Source organism: Pezoporus flaviventris, unplaced genomic scaffold, assembly GCF_033815535.1.
Source record: "Pezoporus flaviventris isolate CSIRO_AGI_PZ_B2104156 unplaced genomic scaffold, CSIRO_AGI_Pfla_v1 ptg000078l, whole genome shotgun sequence".
Classification (NCBI taxonomy): Eukaryota; Metazoa; Chordata; class Aves; order Psittaciformes; family Psittacidae; genus Pezoporus; species Pezoporus flaviventris.
In genome coordinates this window covers 10916268-10942451 of record NW_026892626.1, presented here as the reverse complement: position 1 = coordinate 10942451, position 26184 = coordinate 10916268, and the positions used below count along the sequence as shown (strand labels likewise).

The window sequence follows — 26184 nt, the reverse complement described above, 5'->3', positions numbered from 1 at the left end:
TAATGTTTTTGGTGTTTACATGACACATTGGTGTTCACTTTTTTGTGCTCAAGCTTTGTACAAAATGTCTTATTTAAAGCTGAAGTCCTTTTTACATTTTCAATTAAAAGGGGACAAATTAATTATTTTTTCATGCCTATAAATAGGACTCTTGCTAGTTTTATTTGTCATCTCCAGCGTTTCTCAAGCAGGAATCCTGGATGCTTACTAAATTCTGCCTAGTCCTTGCAAGGAAGTGATCCCATTGTTTCTCAGTGCATGGAATGAAAAACAGCTGGGATTTTCCAGCTTTGCAGTGCAGATGTCTACAAGAAGGAGATACTGGATGTGAGTAGCCTTAACAGAAGTGTGCTCTCACAGAAGGTGAGCGCTGGGGCAGGCCGGCACTCAGCCCCTTCCACGGAGCAGGGAGCCAAGGGGACGGGCAGTGCTGGGTGAGGGACCGCCTCCTTTCACATCCTGTAGTAGCACATATTGATGCTATTCCCAGTTTGATAGCTGCAGCCAAAGGCCACCAGGCTCACCTGGAGGGCATAAAGTGCCTTTTTAAAAGAAAAAAAACTGGCTGCATTCATCTTTAAGATTTCATTTCAGGAATTTTGGAGCCTTTAAATTTATGTGGGAACAACACTGACGTGTGCATCCACTACCCACTTACTAGTGCTGGGCTAGCACTGCATTTGTCTTTCTCCTTTCTCACTCTTGCCTCTATTTTTGTCTGCTCCTCCACACAGCAACTCACAGCTTCCACTCCATAAACTGCCAACTTGGGGTTGGAAAGTAGGAGGGTGTAAGTATTTTATCAGCTGTATTTAATAATTTCTGGAATAATAACTACTTCATCTCAGCCCATTCTAATTCATATCAAGACATTCTTTGTCTCATGTTCAAACCTTGTAACAAGCATTTCCTTTTTTTTTTTCTGAGTGCCAAAAGGTCTCCCAGGCATTTTCCTGCTTGGAAATTCCCAGGTTAACAAGAGATGCTCCAGCAGACTTTATTTGAGGTGGCAATGGCTGTAAAGCATAGGTCTGAAGTTGTTGCAAACACCTCATCCTGCAGCTGGTTGTGCACTGTTACTCCAACTGCAGTTCCAGCGCCCTGCTGAAAGCACTGATGTGTGAAGCTCCCACAGACTGTGCTCTCCTTAACACAGCCCTTGCAACTTCTTTTTTCTTCTTTTTTTTCTGTGTGTGAAGGGTATGGGGGGTGATGAGGGAGGGAGGATTAAGTGGAGATTGTCCAAGAAGTATGAATCACCAATTCCTCCTTTCCATGGACTAAGTACAATGCTTTCCCAGAAAGGAGGCAGTGACTGCTTCAGAAGCTGGCACACTGTGTTGCCAGAAATCCACACAATTCCTGAGGACAGCTGTTAATACCGAGCAGCTGCTGCAGGTACTGCATGAACTGGGCTTGCTGGTTTGCAGCCTGCAATGATTCAGTGAAGACAACCCAGCCTGTAAGATGGGCTTTTAAGCAACACTCCCCCCTGGCTTGTCCCCAGTTCTTCCCATGCCCTTGCCTACCTCACCCACTGCCAAGGGAAATTGCCATGGCAGGAAGGGTTAATGGAAAAAGTTTTGTGCTTTAAGATGTTTTGAATAGCTTTTATTTTTAGACTTTGTAAAATATACAGAGTGGAAGCCTATTGTTCATATGGTAGGAGAGCTTTACAAAGACATCAATATTTAAAGTAATTAAAAATATCTTAACAAAAGACTTTGCTTAAAAACTTGGCAGTTCAGTGAGCACTCCTCCCTCCATCATCTTTTACTGCCATCAGACCAAGGCCAGGTTGTGCTCCGTGCCTGCTGCAACATAAACAAGAGGGGCGTCATTTCTGCTCAGGGTAACCTTGATGCACACAATAAGCTTGCTGGTCTTAGTGGTGGGAAGCTGCAGCCCTCAGAGGCAGCAGACTGGAAACCCTATTTTTTTTCCCCACTCAATAATTATTTGGCATTCTTTTTAATCAAGAAACCTCCCCTGGGCTGCCAGTCCTCTGGGAAACAGTCCTGTGGATAAGAAGCCTCTTCCAAGCCTGGGACGAACAAACCTCCCAACCCGCCCAGCCAAGCAAACAAACCAACCAAAACCATATTCTTTAAAAAAACAAAGTTATTGGAAATTGAACAATTGGAGCAAATCACACCAAGAGCAGCCCTTGGCACGCAACCTTGCTGAAACAGCTTGTCATTGCTATTAAGCCTAAATATACCTGTGGCTTGGGATGCATCTCCCTTTTTGGGGACACTGTTTGGTGCAGAGGGTAATACAGCATCAATGTTCTTCTCAGGAAGCTTTACAAGAGAGGGGAACGGGCCTGGCTGCCTGGCCACGGAGAAGAGATGCTGCCGAGCAGCCCTGCCTCCCTGCTCCTATTTCAAGGCATGTCTTCTGTCTCCACAAGGAATGGTACCCCTTCTGTTGAAGGGAAACTGAAGAACAGCAAGGGTAGATGTGACCTTAACTTGACTGTCTAACTAGTGACACAGTAAGAGAACAGAAGACTGCTGAAGTAAGTATGGCCTCGGTAACTAGGGCCTTGCCTAGGAAAGCTTTAACCTTGCTGGTTAAAAATTAAGCAGTCAATGACTGGCAGTTTGGGCTCCAGAGTCTGAAATGACGAAGCCCACCCTAGCTGGAAGCATCCCCAGTGTTACTGCTGAAGCCCAACTCAGCTCCAGGGCTTGTCCCTTCCTACAGCAGCTTATGGACTCACTGAAAGTGTTCTTTTTTTCCCCAGCTGTGTCCTTCATGTAAGAATGAGGGCATAAACCATCAGCTGTGGCTGAAGCACATCAGGGTACAACAACACAACAGCTGGTAGGTGGAGCCTCAGCTGCAGCACTTGGGTCATGTTAAAAAACAACCACTCAAAAAACTGGCTGCTGTGGAAACTGCTGGGTTCTGGTGTAAAACTTACCTTTGCTGTTTATAGGGATGGAACATGCAGCTGGGAAAGGCAGGTGAACTGAGAAGACCTGCATAATTAATCAAGGCTGTGTACTTCAGCCTTGCTAATCTGGCCCATCTGCGACATAAGTGGTTTCAGCAGAACTTACTGCTGAGGTTTTACTGGCCAAACATGAAAGTCAGACTGAAGAAGTACAACAGCTTCTTCAGGCCTTCTCTTGGGCTTTCACTTCCTTGTGCAGGGTTTTAATAGATTAAGATAAAACTATTTGGCTATGTATTTTCCTTGGCACTTTGCAAAATCAGTGGCAAGTTACCTGTTCACTCCAGGAAAGAGAACAACACACAGGGTATTATTCTGAAGACGTCTATAAAGCTTTTTGATATGATGGTCTAACTTCTTCACTTTCTTCTTTAGATCCTGCTCCTGCATAACAGAATATGAGCATTAAAATCCCCAATTCATCTGGAGATCTGTAGCAATCACACTTAAAAGCAGGTGTGGCGAGACTGACCTCAGGCAGTGTTGAGAGCAAAGAGGTGAGGACAGCAGTGATTCTGTTACTGCAACTAGATCTGCCCCCCCCATATGGCTACACCACTAGTCACCTCTCCCTCCGGCTCCCATACCACCTATTACACCTGTACATAGCTCTATCTGCTCTCAAGTGATAGCTTCAGCTCCTGTGTAGCATCACAGCTATGCTGGTTTTAAGGTTATACAGTACCCTGTAATATCTCACACGATATTACCTCTCCAAACTGCCTTGTGGGAACTGATCCTTGGCAGCCTTTCTGCTCTCCTCTCACAAGAAGCCCCTCCTGCCACATGCAGCTCTACACCTAAATCTGCTCAAATTTATCACTGCTAGTTCCCAGGCAGTACCTCCTCACTAAATGCAACGAACATCGGCACAGCCTTAAACTCACAGAGTCAGACAGTTGCTCCATCTTCTCATATAAGATGTGTCCTCCTTGCTTCTCATTGCTGTGATTCATTTGCCAAATCCATCTCCAGAGGTGACCTGAAGCAAGAGCATTCCTACTTCTTAGTTTGCTACCCTTCACAGTCCATCCATTTATAACTTCAAGGGCATCTGCAGCACTCTGTGATTCCTGGAATTCTGAAACACAAAGAGAAGATGTGCTTTGGCAGGGATGTTGCTGCCCTGTTCCTTGGCACTGCAGGGCAGGGCTACAGATGTGGAGAAAAAGGGACTTAAGAAACTGAAATCACTGCAGCAAACAGATCCTCGTTTTGCTACAGGTAAACATCAGACCATAGAACTGCAAGTTAACCACAACAGCACTCACCCAGGTTTCTGAGGTGATTACTTGTCTGTGTGGAGCTGCATAGTGGCCAGCCCTCAAGCTGAGGTACTAGAGTCAATGAGCTATCCTGGAACTTATTCTAAAGTCAAATTCTAGCAGGTCCACACCTCCCCTTAAAATACTTAGGTGTAAACTGCTCCTCCAAACAATACCCTCTTTCACTGCAGTATTTTAAATACCATCACTTTGAGCACACATGACTGGCAGTTGTTCTTGCTCTGTCTCTGCAAAGGCCCAAGGGCTGCTAGATGAGCTTACTTGAAGGAAATAAGCAGGCTGTATGTGAAGCTACTTACTGAGGAAACAGCAGTTCCTGTGCTTGCCACTCTGGAGGTCCTTTGGCAGGAACAGTATTTCCAGGTCTTTTAACTGGCTGAATTCTTCTTGCAAGTCCATCTCTGTTAATGACTTCTTTAGCCCCGCCACATAAATCACACCTTCATTTTCTACATCCAGTTCTAGTTCCTTTATCAAATCATCGCAGTCGAGCATTGCTGCAGTGACAGGTCTCTGGACCTGGGGTAGATTCAGCAGGCACAAATGTCAGCCCCAGCAGCTCTGTGTTCTGAGCTTCTATAGTAAATTATTTCCCCCCATTACCAAGAGTTGACAAGCTATTTCCTCTCTCTAGAAAAAAAATATGACTAATGAAGGTTAACTTAATTAATCATGAAAGAAGGAAGAGAGATTATGTTTGTAATGCAGAACCACTATCAAATTAAGAACTCCATGCTTTGGATACGGCATTTTAACACCCTGTTACTTGGCTCTTCCTTTTGAAGCTGCAGCTGGAGGACAACGTTTTCTGCTGACAGGCAGAAAGGGAAGAAGGGAGCTATCACCATTTCCTTTCTGCCAGTGGCCCTAAATTGTCTAGGGACAGGGAGATTGTAACAGCACAAACAGCCAGCATTTGCTCAGATGCTAGGCTGGGAGTAGATGTTAAGAGACATACTGGATGCTGTTCCTGTGCTTTTGCTATTTGTGTTGTTTACCTTAATGCAGGATCCTGCTACCTCAGCTCCATTTAGGCTTTCCACAGCAAGCTGGGCAGCTTCTAGCACTTCATATTGGATACAGACATAAGGCTTGAAACAGAATGATAAGATACTTCAGGCTGATCAATAAGACACATTAGCCCTCCCTTTTTTAAAAGTCAGGTCTCAATAAAGTTGTGTTTTCTTTTTATAAAAAGATTTAGAGGTAATACATCTAACACTTCATACACAGTATCTGTTACAAACAACCTTCAATTAGTTCATCAGTTAACAACTTTGTTTTTCCTTGCCACTAAAGGCCTTAGCGTGTAAGTTCAAAAAGGGGACAAAAAGCATCTCAGCTCCATGCTCAAAGTACTCCTGTGTTCAACAGCACAGTAAAGCCACATGAGCTCTGCTTACTCTTGTCATTCTGTGCAACAACTTTTAGATATCCTGAACTGTTGTAGCTGATGCCTCAACCACCAGGAAAAAAAACCAACCCCAAAACCGAATGGAGTAACTGGTATTTCAGTGGTTCTAATCCATATTTTTCCAAGAGATTACTTCAGCCTACCCTGCGCTGCCCATCAGCAAGCTTAATGCTTTGAGCACTCCCTACCTTGTATGGTTCAGTTACCACTGTAAGAGACTGGATTGGTCCACACCTCCCAAATTTTTTTTTCACAGAGTGTAGGCAAAAGCCTTCTTCAAAAGGACCTGCATAAATTGTCAGCATGTCAGTCAGCTTGCTTCTCACCTGTAGGAACACAGAGTTGAGAAGAAACTTCACAAAGCAAAGGAACTAACCGCTTGGTGCCTTCAGATAAATAACGACTCTTTCCAAGCTCAGCAGTGAAGACTATTCTCAAAAAAATAGTACCTGTTCACAAAGTGCAGGAAGATGAGATGCAATGCACTCTGGACCCAAACTGAACTGAATGATACTGAATGTGGACAGGGGAACATCTTCTAAGGCTCTCTTAAGAATCTGGAGGGAGAAGAGTATAAGGCTCAGACATACAAGAGAACTGTACTGCAAAGGAGCAGAAACAAAGCTACAGAACTGAATTCCCAACTTTAATTTTCATTATTGTTCAAGGAAGCCCTCAGGCAGAAATTCTTCTTTAGTGACTCATGAGAGGATGTAGAAGATCAAAGCTTATTGCCAAAATGTTAAAATGGATTTAGCTAACCTGGTATTAACACTATTGCTAACAGTACTGTCAGTCAGCTTTTTAAAATAGGACTCATCTACCCACCCCCAGAACAAGAACTTTGAACTACTTTGATGCTTGCTTAGACCAACCCACTCACTCTAAGCCCATTCACCTGTTTGTTTGAAGTGCTCAGGTTACTCTGACACAGACCAGAAGAGTCTAGTCCCTGTCTGCCCAACAGGACGGGTTTTTGGCCAGTCACCTGCAAGCAGTCTAAAAAACTAGCAGAGAGAAGAATGCTGTGAATCACAGATTTATTGATATGGTGAATTAAAAGCTTTTAAGAAGTGCTTGTCAGAGAAAAATGATACAGTTCATTGAAGATATTTGAAAAAATATTCTTGTCCACAACATCAAAAGAAGCCAAGAAAAAGCTTTGTGAAATATAAATGCAACTTCTCAGTAAGTTTATCAGTGCTATGCTATAATTATTTGTGTGTCTCTCTGAAGATCCTGATGGCTTCTGCAAAACATAACATGACTTCTTTGATTTTACTGAGAGTCTGACTGAAGAAAAAACATGCGTATTTGAGAATCTTATTACCATGGTTTGGATAAATGTGGAGGCTCATTCAACTGTTTCTGGACTCTACATCCTTGTGGCTGTAATGCAGCTTTGTTCTGTGAGTCCTCAGCCAGTTTTTCAATTGTCAGAAGCATCTCCAAGTTTAGTTCTGCTACCTTGGGGAAGGAAGAAGATTAACAGTTGGCTTTCATCTCAGCTAATTGTAGCTAACCAAAAAGCATGTGCTTTCTCTATGAGTCACATAGGCACACTCCACAGCAGTGAACAAACACGGGCATTAATTTTTTGCCTTATTATTTTCTGTTGTCATTTGAAGCATGCAGCACTCACAGCATCAACCAGCAATCAGCTCCAAAAAAGTTCTCCAGAAATCAACAACACAAGCAAGAGACTCATAAAGCCAGCTGAATCACTACCACAACATACAAGGTCTCTCATTTCTTTCATCTGGAAAAATGACAGGCATTCCTGTAGGCTGGAAGTGTCTCAATGCTTCTTTACTCAATACCCCTCTTCAAGATCAGCAGCAATGCTGACTCACGTCAGTGTTGGAGTACTGAAACACCAGTAACTCTCAGGTTATTGAGATACCTGGATATATGCTGAAAGTAACAAGCTGTCAAAATTGAGGCCTCTACCACAGCTCCATTTTCTCTTTTAAATCAACAAAAGGATGGAGAGAAATGATTTTTTTTTTTTCCTTCACAACTTGTATGTTCTGCAATTAAGGACAGAAATCTAAATTAGATGTAGCTACCTTTGCTGGTCCTTGCTCAATAAAGAATTGAGCCAATTCCAATGCAGCTCTAGCATCTTCTGCAGGATCATGCCCAAGCTTCTGTTCACACTGAATCTCCTTCCTACGGCATCAAAATCAGGTGTACAGGCAGGTTATCTGTTTCCACACTGACCAACATCCTGTCTTTTCTAAACTGGGTCCTTTTCAGGCAAAATAGCTTCCCCTCTCCAAAACGGTTTTCAGTTCTGTGCAGCAGCATTCTTGTGAAATACTCCCCAAAGTTACTGCAAGAAATGTTTTTGCAATGTTGAGCAAAACACTGTTTACTGGGTTTGACACAAGCAGTGCTAATACTTGGTACTCTAATGCATGGCTATTTTTAATTGTACTTCTTTGACCAATGACCCAGCTCACAATTTGCACAAAGACAGGGAAGTAGCCAACAACTCAGTGAAATTTGGCACTGCAGAATATTAATATTAATGTGAATAGTGAGAACTGTAGCACTAAGATACTATCCAGTGGTTGCTAGTACACCAAGGAATATAACTTATGTCAGTAAACATACTTTCATACATTAGCCTTTCTTTCTTGCTAACTGCAACTAATTTCATTTGTGTGAGCCAAAGTGCTTTTGCTGCTCTGCAGTTCAATACACTGGTCCTGCTACAGGCCCGCAGAAAAGGTTGTTTTGTTAGGACTCAAACCTGGCTGGGTCACAGTGTCCTGCTTGCTGAAACACAAGCCAATTTATTATGCTGCCTGATGTTTCCAGCAGGCAGTAAATTCCCCTTTACCATGTCTATTTGCAGAGCCTGCTCCTTTCTTTCAAATTTCATTATGACCCACCATGACAGTTTCTAGTATTTCTCTTTACAAGGCAGCAATAATCTTACCCTAAAACAGCTTTGGCTAGAAATTTGAGCTTAAATCTTCGACCTTCATTTCTGGCAAACAGCAGTGAAGTGTCAATAACGCTGGGGTGGATCATCTGGAGGAGAGAAAACATCACCCATTTAAGAACAGCAGTCATACAAAATGGGGCAGTAACTCCATTATCATCTGTGCCTCTGCCTTTTCATTTCAGTTGCCAGTTTCTCAGTGATAGACAACTGATCCACAACAACAGAGCAGATGGGAATAATGAAACACGCCCAACTCTCCTATCAGCACTCTATTGGGAAGATCTAGATTGGGTTAGAAAGATTAATTATGATTCAAGCATTTTAGGTTGGTTAAATTAAATATAGGAAGGACTTCAGTTCTTCCCATGACAGAGCATATCAGAAGCATCTGGCTAAAGCAGAGACTTAAAGCTTCTGTTGCAACCGTACCTATATATGGACAGACTCCTCCCTTCCTTTTGTGTTCTGAACAGCCCATACAAGTTTTACAGATGTAGAGTCTTTATCTTTTAAATCCTTACAGATATAAGGCTATTCATAATAAAAAAACAATTAACACATGTTCATTAACAAAAAGATTAATTGTTTGTGGAGTTTTCAGGTCTGAAATAAGTATCACAGGGTCGGGAAAAATACTCTTAAAAGCATACTCACTTCCAAAGCCTGAAGATCAGCATTTAGAGAATGACCCACCAATACTGCATCATGGGGAAGCATTTCTTTTAGTCTGGTTTGGATGTCTGACAGTCTTGTTTTCACTGGAAGAAGCATTTTCTTTGTGACCCCTGAGAATCTTCAAATCAAAAGTTGGATAAAGTAAAAGCAACATGCTAGCCTATTGAGCTATATTATGAGCAAGGCATGTAAAATATGAACTCAGTGTAACTAATGACAGAACACTATTTACTGCTTTCTGTTCCAACATAAGAAGATATACTACAGGTATAGTAAACTGGTATGAGTGCTACCACATTGGTTTTGAAAGTTTATCTTTCTCAAGTACAACTTATTCTTAAGTAATGCAGTTCTCAGAACCAGCTAGCACAGGTAAGGAAATGCTGCAAGACTGATGGTGGGAAGAGATGCTTCCAAGAAACCTGAGGAATTGGCACATCACCTCCTGGATGAAGCCAGGCAAAGTTTTGGAAAAGACAAGGCTTGAGTTTTGCCTGCTTTTGTTATAATCCTGAGCCCAGCCCTAGAGGTGTGTACAAGCTGATGAGCTGCTTTATTAATTTTGTAGAGATAAGCAAACTTAACTATGGAGCAGAGAGATCCATACTGCAATCCTGTACCCTTACCCTCCTTATTTTATACCCAGCAGTAAAGAGTAACTTGCATTGTGTATCATTAATTTGTAACAGAACTTTTCCTACAACACTGCAGAATGGTAATGCTTCTGCCTAGTAGCCATGCAGGCACTATGTAGCAGAGTGTATACATAATGCTGGTTGTTCTAGCCACACAGCAAGAACTCTATTCTTAACAGGGAGTAAAATGCAATAGGCATCTGTGCAAATCAAAGCCTTCTGAAAGGTCCTGTGTAACAGGCTTAATTTGAAAGGGTTGCAGCTCTTAAAGATGACAAGATAAGAACCTTCTGTGCAAGTCACCTGGTAAGGTAGTTCATCACTCTGCTTTCAGGTTTGACTAGTTCGTTCAAGAGGCATTGACCCTGTGCATCCACCAAAGAGACACGAGTGACTTCATTCCCTTTTGCAGTCAGGCACTGTGGGGAAGAAGCAGAAAAAACTGTTGAATCAGGACAATGCTGCTACTCAAAACCCTTTGCTAACATCTGCTTTGGCTGTGGCCAGCATCGCTACTAAGGAGTTAACTCAACTTGGAGATCTACCAGTCATAACTAGTTGTTTTATACTGTAGCATACTTCATTTTAATTGTTAAATGCCCACCATTAGTGCAGCAAACACACAGGCAAGCACAACACAAAGAAAACCATTATAAAGAAGTACTGATTTCATAGAATCAGCCTGTGTGTCACTGAGCGCATCTTCACCAGAGAAGATTTAAAAGCAGAGTCTAGGCTGTATCATTAGTTACTCAGTGATGATGCCAAAGAAGAAAGATGTGTGATAGGGAAGCATTTTTCCTTTCCTACACTTTGGGGAGGGCTGGGAGGAGGAATTCCACAGCAGTGTCAGGGGTTACTGCAGCATTGCTGACGGGCCCGGCAGATCCAGCTGCTGCTCTGACAACCAACACAGAACTGAACTCTGCTGCACTGCTCAAGATATTTCTGTCTCGGCACCAGAACCACTTCCTGAGTCCTTCTCATGCCTGCCTTAGCACTGGTACCATCAGTGAAGGGGCTGGCAGCAGATACTAATGTATCAGAAGTGGTTTAGCAAATACACAGGGTGGAATAGCTGCTAGAAGTTTGGTTGATTGACTGCATTTTGTAAGGCCATACACATTTATTTTTACCATTTCACAATCCAGACCAAAGAGGGGGCTGCTGTCTGTCCTCTGCTGATCACACTCTGTATATATATAGCCCTTAGATCCTGGGGAGCCTGGAATGAAAAGACACCCATGAATAAGAAACAGACCTCTCTTTCAGAACTCATCACTGATCTTATATGACCAAACATATCACAACTGTCAAAATTAAAAACAAAACACAACAAAAAAACCCTCACTAACCAACCAAAAGCTGCCCAGAACTGACCTTTTATGGGATAGTCATTTTTTCTCTGCTCTTCTAAAGTTAGAATATAGCTAGTAAGGCCTTGGGGTTTTATTCCGTATTTCCGAATGATGGGATCACATTGCAAGTCTGAGTTTTTCTGAATACATTCACTGCCAGTAGAAGTCAAACCTGTAAAATACAGAAGCATCCGTCAAGCTCAGATAGAACTACCTGCCTGCAGTCGGTTTTCTGCATTAGTATGCACACTAACAGGCTACAGCATTTCAAAGGAAAACACTGCCTGGAACAATAAACTGGAGAAATAGACTAGATAGACAGATAGACAGACAATAGTCTGTCTATCTCCAGTTTATTTTTCTCTCTCTTTCCCTCCAGTTTATGTATTTTTGTATCTTCAGTTTACATTACATTTGTGTGCCTATACATACATACACTGTAGAAATTATATGTACATAATTATATATACACAATACTATACGTAATGTATACAGTATATATACTCTGTATATGTGAAAAATATACTTGATATTCAGGATACTTGAATCATTTCCCACTTCAGCTACAGACTGCTGGCTGATTCAGAAGCATCACAAGTCTGTGTCTCACATTTCTTTCAGAGATGGAGAAAACAAACTTGCCTTGTAAGCATGACAACGTAATCATGCACGCTGTAAGTTATCTTTTTTATTATTATTATTACCCCTTTGTGAAATTCTTTTCTGTAATATTATCAGGAGAAAATGCGTTCTAAGTGTGGCTCACAAAGAAGCAAGTGCTGAACTGACACCAGAATCCACAGCTGTATAAAGTTAAACAATCTGTAGGTGACTCTCTGCAGATTGCACTTAAAAGAAAAATATATCTGACATCTCAGATCTGTGAGGTTTACAGTCAGGGTGCTAGAGGACTTTGCCAATACACTGAAAGTAACAGCTATTCGTTCTCCCATTTAGGACTCCAAGATTCTTTGTTACGCTTTAACAATTTCAGTGAAATTGTATCTTGCAGGTTTTGTACAAGCCTGATGGGTCACAACCACCTCTATAAAGAGTATAAAAGTAGGAAATCAGTTGTCAACACACCCATCTTTTTAACTTGATTTGCTGCTCAGTATAATGAAGAAAACTAAGAAGAAATGAGTAACTACTTAACTTGAATCTGATTTATATATCTGTATCTTTTATTAGATACACCTTAGAACAAAATAATCACAAAATGAATAATAAAGCATCAGAATTTTGGATTAAACTTGTTAAAAACTTTCTGCTTTTTGCATTTACTTCTGACAATAAGCCCCACAGAGAGTTACTGATTGAGTCAGGGTAACTAGTGTCATGGTTTAAGCCACTGTACATTTTTCTTTGTAAATAAGTTTACCACAGCAGCATGCTGGGATTGCACAGGATGCAAAGGCATAAATTACTGTTGAAAGAGATGATGCAAAACCAAACAAGCTACCTTGTGTAGTGTTCTGAGGCTTCAGGTTTGCTCCCTCTCCATACAGGCTGGCGAAAAAGTTAGCTGAAGGTGTTAATATGAATCTCTGGAAAAAAAACACAGACATGTCAGACACTTTCAAACAGAAGCAGAAATATCAAGCAACTGAGATGTTTCTTGATGCCCAAACCATCCATACTTAGAAAAGGATGGATAAAAAGGTAGTGGAAATCTGTCTGGTGTTTTCCCAAGGAAGACAAAAAATCCCAACCTGTTTTAATGACAGATGATATAGGATTCTTTGTAGTAAGGGACAGATTTGCCTTGCCTGATACGATCAAGAAGGCAAATCTCAAGACTTTGATAGAAACTAAAGCAAGTACCAGACTTTCCAGTTGAGCTGCGATCTGCATTTGCTGAAGTTCAGGGAGAATTCTCTGTAAGTCTGAATTGAAATGCTTTTTCTTTCTTTCTTCTTTCAAAAATGTTGCCTGTAACTCAAAAAACTGAAATAATCCCTTTCATAATCTTTTGGGGAAATGGGAGAAACTTGTAATGAAGTGAGACTACCATAATTCTACTGAGAGTCTCATCACTCACTCAAGAGTAAATTCCAAATTAACTGAGATATTTTTAACCTCACTGGCATCTTGATGATGCAGGAAGCATAACAAGTCAGAGGAATGAAACATCAATACACGTTTCACCTGGTAAGGCTTCAAAGACATAAGTCTCAAAAACCTGTTTCTAATATCAAAGCCTTTGTTCTGAGCTGACATGGCTACAAATAGATCCTCTCAGTAGCTTGCTTTGAGAGTCAAAACATGTCCACTTCCTATTGGAAAAGGCAGTAATTTCACTGTAGCGATTAGTGCCTGGAACACGGTTTCAGGACTGGAAGAAGTTTAGAAGACAGTGATATAGTTTGGGCACTTACATGCCGGAACACTTTCCTGAGGTGCTTGAACTGCAAATAGAATTTGTAGAAATGGAGTTGGCTCATTTCATGTAGAACAATAACCACGACCCCAGCCAGGTGGCTTTGGTGAGAAATACGGCACCAGCTGCAGTTGAAAAAGAAAAAAAAAAATCAAAGCAAAACAATTATCAAACACTCTTAAAAACAAACCTGGAACCAGCCCAGCATTTAAGTCACTGAATGGCAAAGTGCCAAATGACTTCAATGAGAACAGACTTTATAGCTTATCTCAAAGAACTACATATTCCTGAAAGCAACAGAATATATGAGGCAAAGAAAGAATCAGTTTTGCTACAACTGTGCTGCAGTACCATTTCAAGACATTTATACCTCATTTATATGCATCAGAATGTGAATACATGAGTAACTTCAGCTGTAGTGATGCAGTCTAGTGAATTAATGCATCAAAAAGGTTTCACAAAATCATTTTCTATTTACTACTAAAAACCTAAAGTGGGATCATTTTTGCCTTGAGTTTCATTTCAAGAGTCATTACATTTCACCATATTTTGGCCATCCAAGGTTATATACCCTCCTCAGCCTTCCCCCTCCACTGCTGAGAAGTTGCCCTGAAAAAGGGCAAAGTGATTAAAATGTTTTTTCCAAAACACTCTAGAACACTGCTCCAATTTTCTGTGTTGTGTTAGTATTTTTACCATAGTACTTCACTTCTCAGTGTGAATTTCTCTGGTTCTACAAAATTGTTTAGTTTTTGATAACTGCATGAAACAAAACTACGAAATGGTATCATTTTTTGTCAGAAGAGGAATTCTGGTCTCTGGGCAAGTCTAATAGCACCTGTATCTACATAATACAGGCTGTCATTATGGTAAGTGTGTTGCAAGTATTCCAAAACCAGCATGGCCAATATGCCTTCAGCTACATTTTCACAACATGTGGGAATGCACAGCTGATTCCCGAATGTGTTATACCTGGGCTGTGTTGCATTGTGGCGTTTTCCCAGAGCTGCATACTTTAACAGCTCATACAGCTGGTCGCAGCTGATCTCACAGTCCTCACCAAACAGAGCTGCTGACAAGCGAGATGACTTTTCCTGTTAAAAGGGAAACGCTTGTTAACAAAGTTTTTATCTGATCACACGGGTTCACAGAAAATTAAGACAGTTATAAAGTAAAAGGAAACTATTTGGATACAATCAGTGATATTTAAAATAACTCTTCCACTCACTACAGGCAAGGCTCCCCTCAGATCACTCTTCAATATTAATTTTACTATTAATATTTCAGGTATTCTAACTTCAAGGATTTGATAAAGATTAATGTAAGGAGATGTATGTAGTAAGGAGACAAGGTTATTTGATTTGCAAACACAATGTTCTGCTTTCTCAACCCATTCATCCACTTGCTGCTCTACAGCTTTGGGCATTTATACCACTTTAGGTATGGTTTTGCTGAAACTCATTTACTTCATTTATGTGATGTGATCTGTTTTGGCATGTGGGTTTGCTGACCCCTGCAGGAAAAGTTTCAGTAAAATCCAAGGAAACTGCAGAAAGCAAGCAAACAGATGAGATGGAGACTGTACCACGCAGTTCAACACACCAGTTTTTTAAGCCTAAATGCAGGAATTCTCAAAGCTAATCTTCAAGTAAATGCATGATTTTGGAGCCCTCCAGTGACTATATTGCCTGTTCTAATGGGGCTCTTTCAGACTGTAAAAACTTTAAAGATGCTCTTATGCAACAAAAAGACATCACAGCTTACAGGGAAAAAGAAAAAAGACCACGGAACACTACAGAATATTGAATCCCACAGGACAAACAACTACCAGAAGCTGTGTCTTCCCACCACGCTAACAAGCTTTGTGCTCATTAATTGACAATGCCGGCCCACCTGGGATTGAGCTGGTGCACTGTGAAAGCTATTTGTCATTGGGTGAGAAAGCTAAATAGAGGTGACAGTCCTTGAGGTTCAAGTAGTTAAAAATCATCTGATAATAATAACATAGGGTTGTATAATTGCCAGTCCCTCATCTCTCCTGCTCAGACAAGTAAATAATGACACTGTTGTTTTCAATAGAGCCTAATTAGAGCTTTGCCAAAAACCCAACCAAACAGCATGAGTTTCATTTCACCAAGCAAAGGCTACCTGCCAGCCACAGGAATTTCAGTCTCTAACTGAGTACAAATAAGGCTGATCTCACAGGTCAGACACGCTTACTCTTGTCCTATTTTTGGGCAGTAAGTAAGTCACAACCTGGGTGAGCAAGGTGTTACCATCAGGCTGAAACTTGAACACAGTATTTCTTCCATGATCTATTTTGTTTAAGAATTGTAGATTCCCAGGTTGGGAGGGACCTTAAGGTCCAACGTCTCCATGCAAAGCATGACCCAGACCAGCTGTCCCAGCACCCTGTCCAGCCAAATATTAAAAGGTGCCCAGTGCTGGGTGTCCACCACTTCCCCGGGGAGATTATTCCAATGGGGTGATTATTCTCATTGTGAACAATTTTCCTCGTGTCCAAGTATCTCCCCAGGAGTAACTTGTGCCCATTACCCATTGTCTTTTCCATGTAACTCCTTGTAAAAAGGAGCAGCTTTTTCGTAGCCACCCTTTAACACGGAAGCATAACGGAAAAAAATATATTAGAGACTGTCTTTATTTTGTAAAAAAACCTCTTTAAATATTAACGCCCAACACTCCAAGCGAGTTCATTTCCATGTTTCTTGGCAGAAATGGCAGAAACCAAACCATTCTCCGCAGGGATTACCTTTAGCCAACCCTGTGCCAGTAAAACTCATTTTTGCTGGATTTCCAGCATCCCAGAGTGAATGCCATCACGAAGTACCACAAGGGGACTGTGAGGGAAAAGCCGCCCAGCCGCAGGACGCGACGGGCCCCGCTGCTCACCTCAGGACCCCTGCCGCCGCCATCCACCTTCCTCCTCTTCCGAGCCGCCTGTCCCTCCGCGCCCTCGCCGGCGGGCCTCTTGCACCCGTTCGGGCAGCCAGCCTTCGCCATGGCCTAGACGAAACCACCGCAGGGTCATGGCGGCCGGGGCGACACTCCCCGGCCCCTCACACGTGGGGACACCCCCAGCGCCCGCCCACCGCCGGGGCTCCCCGGGCAGCTCTGACGCCGTGGGTCCGATCCCCAGCCGCCCCGTGCTCCCCCGGCCCCCCGAGAAGGGGCTTTGGCCGCGGATCCCACCTCGAACACACAGCGTCCCCCGCCCCCCCCGGGCAGCTCGCCGTGTCGGCACGCAGCTACCCGCGCCTGCCTGCGGGCAAGGCCAGAGCAGCCGATCGCCGACAGCGCAGATAGGGGCGGGTCGCTGCCGCCGGCGGGTGGTTTGAAATGGAGGTGGCGGCGCCGTGGGGTGGCCGCTGCGGCTGAGGGCCGGGATGGCCACCAAGCGTTTGGCCAGGTGCGGGCCGTGGCCGCAGCTTCGACGGGGTGCTGCTGCCCCAGTGGAGCTCCTGAAGGGATCGAGGTGGGGAGGAAGGGGTGACGGTGGCGTCCGGGCGGGCGCTGATGGGTGCCGGTGCGGTCCGCAGGCAGCTGGGGCTGGCGCGGAGCAGAGTTCGGGCGCGGAGCAGCACGCGGGCGGCGCGGCAGCGGTTCGGGTACCTGATCGTCATCGACTTCGAGGCCACGTGCTGGCGGGACGCGGGGCGGCGCGCGCCAGAGATCGGTGAGTGCGGGAGGGGCGGCGCAGGGGGCCGCTCCGAACGCCCGCTGGCGCGGCTGACAGGTCAACCCCCGAGCACAGCAAGGGACTGGGGTGTGAACGGCTCTAACCTGCCAGGCTTTGGGGCTGGTTGGTTCGCTTCTTTGCTTCCTTGTCTTCCTCCTGGTTTGTCACAGTCGAATTCCCAGCAGTCCTCTTAAACACATCAACAGGAGAGATTGAATCTGAATTCCACACCTACGTCCAGCCCCAGGAGCATCCTGTTCTCTCTGAATTTTGCAGAGAACTGACTGGCATAACACAGGTATAATTACTATTTATTGTATTATTTAAAGAGCTAAAAAGAAATACACCTCAAATGACTTTCAGTACATACTAACACATACTTCTTGTTCCGTTTCATAAAGAATCAGGTTGATGAAGGGGTCCCCCTAAGCATTTGTTTATCACAGTTTTTGAAATGGATTCAAAAGATAAAAATGGAGAAGAAAATTGTATTCGGTACAGATATCCTCAGCAATTCTACTTCAGAAGCAAAGCCATGTACCTTTGTTACTTGGACAGGTAAATAAAGTTCTGATTTGCTTTTTCTGGGGAGTAATACACATTAAAAAATTAACATTTGGTGGTGCTAGTGAGATTGTCTTCACTTCCAGGGAGCCAAACCCCTGTTATTAAGTGTTAAAGATGTCCAGTATTGGGGTAAGGCTGAAAATATGAAACCCCCTCAATCCTGATATGTTCCCTACATCTTCATCTTCAGGGTCTGACCTTGTCACCTTTTTCTGCTTTACAGAAGCACTGTGTCACTGTGTCTAAATGATTTTGAGGTGTTTGAGATCTTTACCCACATAAAATAATTCTTTACTAACAACAGGCATTTACTAACCCTGATGTTCCATTGCAACAGTCCTAGTGCTTTTTATCTACAAACACTGCATTAGCCTATGCTTCCTGCCCAGCACTACAGGATGCTACTGTTATGTTGATGTTACGTCCCTTTACACACGTTTCAGGCCAGTTCTTTAGTGACAGAATATTTGTGGGTGTTTTCCTTGCAGACTGGGACCTGGGTGTGTGTTTGCATTATGAGTGTAAAAGGAAGCAGCTGCGAAAACCTGACATTTTAAATTCCTGGATTGATCTCAAAGCAACATACAGGGTGAGAAGATCCACAAACTGTGAAGCATTTATACTCATTTTATCGTCTCAAAGGCTAACTGTACCTGAGGTTGCAAGCCAATATCGTACAATCCAGTGATTAGGGGAACCCATTTGTTTTCTTTCCATGCTGTTATTGCTCAGTAACAAAGTGCATGTCCTAGAACTGTGTGAATTTTAATAGAAATCTTAATGCTAGGAAAACAACCTGGTGTTATTGTTGGATAAATTAATTCTTTTGATAGATAAATGAATTCTCCTAGGAGAATTTTTCAGGCTCCTCTTGCTTTTCTGACATCTTTTGCTCTGCTCACTTCCTAACTTACCTTGTTTTTGTGCTTTATTGCTGCCTTTCATTGCTGTGTAGAAAATAATCATCAGCATCTGTGTAGAAATACTTAAAGGCCTAGCATGTGAACTGCACTTGGACCAGGAAGTATAATCTGAATAGCATGAATAATATTGAAAAAATGAATTTATGTTTGATTACATAGTCTATGCTGCAACAGAGTTCCAGCCTGGGGGCTGACAGCACTGAAGGTCAAGTAAACTTCAGGAGGGTGATCTAGGAGTTCACCTGTTCTGACACTTGGAGTTTAGGCTCTTAATCTAGACAGTGGAGTTTAGGCTCTTAATCTAGACAGCAGAATTAGGTCTCTATTAAAGATAAATGGTGTGAATATTCCCTCTTTTTTTTTTTTTTTGTGATCAAATGAATTGCTGGGAGTGAGTAGCAATATTTGCTGTTTCTCATTTAAAAAGAATTTATACCTATGCCAAATATATTAATGTCTGTGCAATATGGAACAGCTTAAACATCTCAAGATATCATTTACAGTTGTATTCTTCAATGCTGCTCTGTTTAAGGCCTTCAATGTAAGCCATAAAGTGCAAATGAATGACTCCAGAGCTAAGACAGAGTGGATTAGTTTAAGACTGAGAGAAGGGATTCATGGTTCTTTCCATTCTAATTTGTTACAGGATAAGTCACTTACGGTCTTAGGCTTATTTATCCCAACTGTAAAATGAAGATACCTGACTTGCACAATTGCCTTGTGAGATTTGTAAGATGCTATTTCTGAAATGGTTTTCACTTCACTATGAAGAGGTTATGAAGTGCTTTATGTTAAGCACCTGTGTTTCTTTCCTTAGGTCTTTTATAACAGAAAGCCTAAAGGGCTAAATGGTGCTTTGCAGGATTTGGGGATAGCTTTTACAGGACGGGAACATTCTGGTATGTATGATAATGATGATCCTCATTTTAATATATATATATATATATATATATTTTATAAAGCTTAGTAGCTACTATTTAGCTTTATTCAGTTAAACTAAAGCAGCTAGTAATAGCTAGTCATTAATCTAAATAGAAACTATTGTTACCAGGATAGACAACATTCTGTCCAGCAAAAACATCAGAACAAGAACAGCTTGATGCTTCAAAGATACGAGTCTGTTATTGCTAACCTCCTGCTTCATTTCTGTAATTTCCCCTTGTGCTATTGAGCGCATATTCAACAAGATCAATTTCTGAATCAGGGGGAGGATAAGGAAACTTGATTTTACCTGAGAGGTCTGGACAGCATGTTAGAGAATACCAGTACAATATGACTGGTTTTACATGATTAATAATACAGTAAGGATTTTAAAACTTGTGGATGTATATTCAGCTCAGTGAATTGGTCCTTCAGCCATTGCAACACAGGGAATTCTCTAGAATTTTTTACTTCTGCTTTCCTTTTTTGAACTAGGTAACTATGTCTCAAGAGTTCTGTGAATCCCTGTCATTTATGTAAGGCTTACCTAGACTACACTTTTCCTCTAACAAGAACATATCCCCAGTAGTAGTCTAAAAATAAGGTATTAATATAACCTTTTGAAGGGTTGGATGATTCCCGGAATACTGCCTGTCTAGCTTGGAGGCTGATCTGTGACGGATGTGTGCTGAAGGTTACCAAATCTTTGGATAAGGTTAGTAACTACTTCATATTTTCCCTTTTACTTGCTTTGTAGCCCTGGAATACAGATGAGAGGTGAGTTGTTCAAATAATAAAGCCAGTATCTTAGAATCATAGAATAGTTAGGGTTGGAAAGGACCTTAAGATCATCTAGTTCCAACCCCCCCGCCATGGGCAGGGACACCTCACACTAAACCATGCCACCCAAGGCTTCATCTAACATGGCCTTGAACACTGCCAGGGATGGAGCATTCACAACCTCCCTTGGCAACCCATTCCAGTGCCTCACCACCATCACAGTAAAGCATTTCTTCTTTATATCCAATCTAAACTTCCTGTTTAAGTTTTAACCCGTTACCCCTTGTCCTGTCACTACAGTCCCTAATGAATAGTTCATCCCTAGCATCCTTGTAGGCCCCCTTCACATACTGGAAGGCTGCTATGAGGTCTCCACGCAGCCTTCTCTTCTCCAGGCTGATCAGCCCCAACTTTCTCAGCCTGTCTTCATATGGGAGGTGCTCCTTGACTATGAACTGAACAGAATATCCCTAGGATAATATGCTTATTCATTTTGTGCACTAATTTCTAAAACTGCTGGATGTTTACTTTCCAAAATCTCCTTTTGTTTACGGACTCCCTAGGCACGTCTGAAAAATAACTTTATTTCCAGAACACTGACTATAAACTCCACTGACAAGAGTCCGCTGGGAAGTAAAAGCAGACCTGAAGCATCTAGAGATGGAATTTGCGAAACAAACTCTCTGGCTGAGAAAAACCGTAACAGTATTGCTGGAATTAAGATAAATTCTACTGTACAAACTGAGGAACAACAGACCACTTGCATCGATTCCTCTGCAGCTGTCCTCTTTGTACCTACCAGCAACTCAAGGCCTGAATTACCTGCTCAGTCCCAAAGCTCTTCAGCCGTATGTACTGACAGATTTCCTGTTCCTCTTGAGCAGGCACAGCAAAATCCCAGCACTGTATCAACAGGCATTCCACAAGGACTGAACAATGGGCAACCTCTGAGTACAGCCAGATACAGCCTTCCAGAATATGGATCAGGATTAGTGCTTGTCTCCACTACGATCTCCTCAATCAATATTTCCAATGAGGATACCAGTACTAGTTCTGATTGCTTATCTCTGCTGACTGACTGGGAAGATGTCGCTTTAATACCAGAGTCTCAGTATGAACAGAATTCAGACTGTGTTCAATTTGAAGATGACTCCAGTACAGATCTTTTACCAGTGTCTGAAGAAAGAGTAATTTTGAAACCATCAGCTGTAATGAGTTCAGCTAATCAAAGTTTGCAGAAAACTGAAGTACCTGTGGGACCTCTGAAATCCGTAATTTACAAAAGTCCTGATACTACTGTCAATAATGTAGGAGCAGTACAAAGGCAGACTTCAGATTTCTCAGCTTGTAAGTTACCGTCTGCAAGGGTAAATACTATTTCATCACAATCAGCAGTAACTGGAAGTTATTCTACTCCTTCAGAGGTTCCTAAAAGAAAGCCAACTAGTCCAAAAATGTTCCCACCAGCGAAAAAAGTGTCTTTTGCTATATATCAAGAGAAAACTGCCTCGTTTGATCATTCCTTACCTTTAAGATGTTCAAATTTGCCTGAAGTGTCTCCTGCCATTCTGAACTCCACTGTCAATTTGAATCAGTCTGTAAGAGCTGTGAAAAATGGAAAACCAACTCCCCCTCTGTGTAAGTGTGGCAGAAGAGCTAAAAAACGGTATGTGTCAAATGCTGGTCCAAATCATGGCAAAGCATTTTTCTGTTGTCCTGTTGGCAAGCACGAAGGTAGTAAGAAAGGTTGTGGATACTTCAAGTGGGAATATGCACTTCTAAAAGAGAAATCTAATGGTCCTGCTTGGAATGCAGATGCTTTGACCTCTCTCAGAAGTGTTGCTAATAATTCAGAAAATTCTTCCAACAAAAAGCGTTTGTGTCTTAGGCCCTCCATGCGAACTTAGAAATTGGTAAATTTTTTGGCCAAATCTTAAACTCTAAGCTGATCATCCTCGGTATAATCAGGACAGCCAAATGATGTCAGATACGTAATCTAAGAATGGGTCAGAAATTACACTGCTTAGTTAACACAGAAATGGAAATCAATCAAGCATAAAAAATATCAATATATCAAAGTATCTCTTTAGTGATGTGTCAGAGAACAGACAAAACTATTAAGCGCTAAAATTAACGTATAAACAGTTGTTGCAACAAATCTTAAATTTCTGTTTTATCAAGTATTTTAAATACCTTAAAATATTCTTTAAGGTCTGGACTAGTAACGATAGTGTTTTTATTTATACTTTTTTTTCCTAAATACACTTGTAATGGTTATAACTAACTTTAGAAAATGTATTTAGAAGTTGTTGCACTTCACAAAGGGATTCTTGAAGCAGTAATGTTTTCTTAAACTCTTAATGTTTTTTTATCCTTTAAGTAACAATAAAGATAAAATGCTGGTGGCATTTCATTAAATACTTTATTTACCCACCACCTTGACTCAGACTATATGAGTTTCCCATTTCATTTGTATACTCAATCCACCTCCTTCTGTACTATTTCTGTACTATTAATATACCATCTTGGACAGCCAAATGGTGGGAATCGGGTAAGAATTTATTCAAACCTAAAACTAATTCTCTTGCAGAATTTCTCCATAATTGCAGTAGAAAAACAAGTGAAATCATAAGGCTCTTTTTTTAGATGCTCTGTTGGTGTTACAACTGACTGTTCTTCAACACAGCCTAACAATAACAGGCAATTAACTAACATGGATATGATGAAAAAGTCATTCCATGCAAAATGAAATATGATAGTTTCATTCAAATTATGAAGAGCTGTGTGTGGAGGATGCAAGGGAATATAATGTTGGTGTCTTTTTTAAAGAAATTCAACCTTGCTGCCACTTCACTCCTTAACTTTGAATTACCTGGTGCAGGCAACTGAAATTCTCATTCATCTGCTGTTGTCACTTACTCTAATAACAGCACCAAAGTGCTCCACAAATCCCAGAACGATTTCTCATGTGCTTCACTTTTAGGCCTATTAGTGGATGTTTGCGGGTATTGTGCAGTCTAATCCAGAGCAGAATGTATGATGAAACTCTTTGGATGGCAAATATGTTCTTGTTTGAGGGTACATATTTGCAGCACTCACTACTTACTGGTTGGTTGCTATGCGGTTGAAGTTATAACTGTGCTGCATGCTGCCCCTGTGCAGTGCTAGGGGAAATGAAAACCTGGGCAAGAGCAGCCACAGAGAACACAGCTATTTGTTGCTGGCTCTCCTCACTTACCTCAAATGCAATGCTTGGGTCAAAGTGTGGTATTTTATGTACAAATATGTATGTCCCTTGAATCCATGGTGAAAAACACTGCTCCAAATTGACTTTGCTCAGCCAGTGTCTCATGTATCCTAAAACGTACCTGAGAAAGTCAAGTCCAGCCAGTACCTGGTGCAGAAGGAAATGTTCCACAGTCTCTATTTGGCAGGAATAAGGCAAATATTAAAATATCAACAAGGGACATGCCAGTAAAGCAAATCCATCAGCAGTTGTCTTGGGTAAATGGCAATTAGAAAAGTGTGAATTTCTGAGCAGGAGTTAAGTAACAGCATAGTGAGGATGTTAGCACGATAGACTGATGTTGCATTTTTCTAAGGGAAAAATTATACTGGCAGCCAAGCTACCACCACCTCAGAACATGGTGTTGTATGAATATATGTATGAGATTGCTGCCGTTTTGTTGAACTCATTTTTAGGGATGAGGGTTTTTTGTTGTTGTTTATTTACTTCTAGTTTGATATTTTCTCATTTGTTATTCTCTGCTTGTCAGAGTGAAGAGCTCTGCCATATCAGTTTTATAAACATTACCTTATAAATTTAAAGACTTTGAACTATCAGTATTTTGTTTCTGCAGGAGCTGTGTCTAATCCAGACACATGTGAATTCAGAAGCCTAACAGACTCTTTTTTTTTTTTTTTCCTTGTATGGTACAGAATTCATAAACTTGTGCTAATGTTCAGTTCATAGGCAATCTATTAACTACACACAGTGAAGAATTTACCAGAAGTTAATGTTAAAAAGAAATCAGTGACTATATGACTGCTACATTCTCTGAACTGCCTTTATTTTATAAAAATAAACCCACACACACTTTTGGGGATGTAAAACAGTTGCTGGTTTTGAACTATTGAAGCAAAAGCTCCTAGTAAAAAAATTTATGTTTCTCTTCCTTTTGCTGTGTGACCTCGTGGCCCTCCTCTGGACTTGTTCCAACAGCTCCATGTCCTTTTCATGATGAGGACACCAGAACTGCACACAATACTCCAAGTGGGGTCTCACAAGAGCAGAGTTGGAGGGGCAGGATCACCTCCTTCAACCTGCTGGTCACGCTCCTTTTGATGCAGCCCAGGATATCTATACCTTCCACTTACTGTGAGGCCAATACCATAGCTGCTGTGGGAATGTTCAGCCAGTTTTGGAGATGCTGTAGTACCACTGGTAAAACAGACAGCCATTGGATCTTGACACTTTGTGGGCAGACAGGAACACTTCTTAAAATAAGCAAAATGATTAATAAAGTGAGTTGAAAGTGACTTACACTATTTTGAAAATATTTAACCAAAATAACTGCAGCAATTGCAAGTGTCATAAATATCTGATTTTTTTTCACTGTGCAGTCTTAATGGGGTGAAAATATATTGCTGTGTGCCAGCTTTTCTTATTCAAAACAAACCACTGTGCTTTTCTTTCATTATTACCATGGTGCTTTCACAGTGGTATTTACTCACTTCAGGAGTTCAGCCATCCTTCTCCGTGGCTCTCTGACACAAGCAATTTGAATTTCAGAGACTGGCATTCAGCCCCAACTGAGCCTACAGCTGGTGCCACAGAATCATCAGTGAGTACACACTTTGCCTTGGATTTCTGTAGTTGATGAAGAACTTCCTTCATCTGGAATTGGGCCTCTCCGGTACTTCTGCAAATTAAATCAACATTGCAAAAGCATAGGCCCACACAGTGTGACCTTTAGAAAGTATCTCACCTACCTGATACGTGAAGTGATTTGAAACGTATGCATGCAATGTGCCTTAAAGTGGGCTAATGCATTTAGCAGTAGCAATAAAGTCACCTCCTGAGCGAAAAAGTCACTAGGGCAGCAAGAATATGTTACCTTATTATGTATTTGAAGGTAGAGTAACACCAAGGTTCATTTTCAGAGGAGCAGATTTTAACAGTACACTTCAGAAGGTAAAGCATCTTCTCCAGAGGTTGTTTCTTGTTCTATCTACAGCCTGCCAAAACCTGTTTTTCCTGTAAAAGGAATAATTGTGTCAGATAAGTGATACCTCTGCTCTGTCCTTGCTGCCAGGCTGGACATAACTGTGTTTAGCTCCTCATCATGAACAGCCTGAGACTGTAAAAACAGTCCTACATCTATAGAGACAAGGCCTATGTAATAAGAAAGGTGATTGATAGGTTTCTGTGGAGCTCAGAGTGGAGGTAGAACATGAGTCCTGAATCTTTTCCTGCTTCCTTTTCCTTCTCTCTTCCCACTCACCACAGTCATAAAACCTTGCTACAGCCAGATTACATCTGTTGCACTGTGGCTGGGGCAACCCAGGAGCAACAGCCTTGTGACTGGTTTTGTGACTACACAGCTCAGCAAGTAGCTTGGGGCTCTGCA

At 41.7% G+C, this 26184-nt stretch overlaps 2 protein-coding genes across 5 annotated transcripts; one reads left to right on the top strand and one right to left on the bottom strand.

Annotated features, from left to right (window-relative positions):
• Positions 1-1596: 1596 nt before the first annotated feature.
• REXO5 (RNA exonuclease 5) lies at positions 1597-17383 on the bottom strand. 4 transcript variants are annotated; one of them, XM_061474234.1, is made up of 20 exons: positions 17297-17383; positions 16577-16690; positions 14639-14760; positions 13665-13791; positions 12749-12833; positions 11309-11458; positions 11065-11153; positions 10232-10347; positions 9273-9411; positions 8610-8704; positions 7732-7834; positions 6993-7129; positions 6561-6669; positions 6112-6219; positions 5851-5988; positions 5247-5339; positions 4548-4767; positions 3850-4043; positions 3237-3346; positions 1597-1814 (listed from the first exon to the last, which is right to left on the bottom strand). In XM_061474234.1, exons 2-20 carry the CDS (start codon positions 16685-16687, stop codon positions 1745-1747), a joined length of 2316 nt encoding a protein of 771 aa, XP_061330218.1. In that variant the 5' UTR covers positions 16688-16690; positions 17297-17383; the 3' UTR covers positions 1597-1744. The 4 variants fall into 4 exon arrangements, with proteins under 4 accessions (XP_061330218.1, XP_061330217.1, XP_061330219.1 ...); XM_061474233.1 differs by lacking the exon at positions 17297-17383 and having other exon boundaries at positions 16577-16903; XM_061474235.1 differs by lacking the exon at positions 17297-17383 and having other exon boundaries at positions 1597-1811; positions 16577-16903.
• On the top strand, positions 17061-22956 carry ERI2 (ERI1 exoribonuclease family member 2). The gene is made up of 8 exons (XM_061474240.1): positions 17061-17093; positions 17224-17474; positions 17534-17661; positions 17765-17921; positions 18419-18519; positions 19671-19752; positions 20401-20489; positions 21118-22956. The coding sequence occupies exons 1-8, from the start codon at positions 17071-17073 to the stop codon at positions 22459-22461; spliced, it is 2175 nt and encodes a 724-aa protein (XP_061330224.1). The 5' UTR covers positions 17061-17070; the 3' UTR covers positions 22462-22956.
• Positions 22957-26184: the final 3228 nt, after the last annotated feature.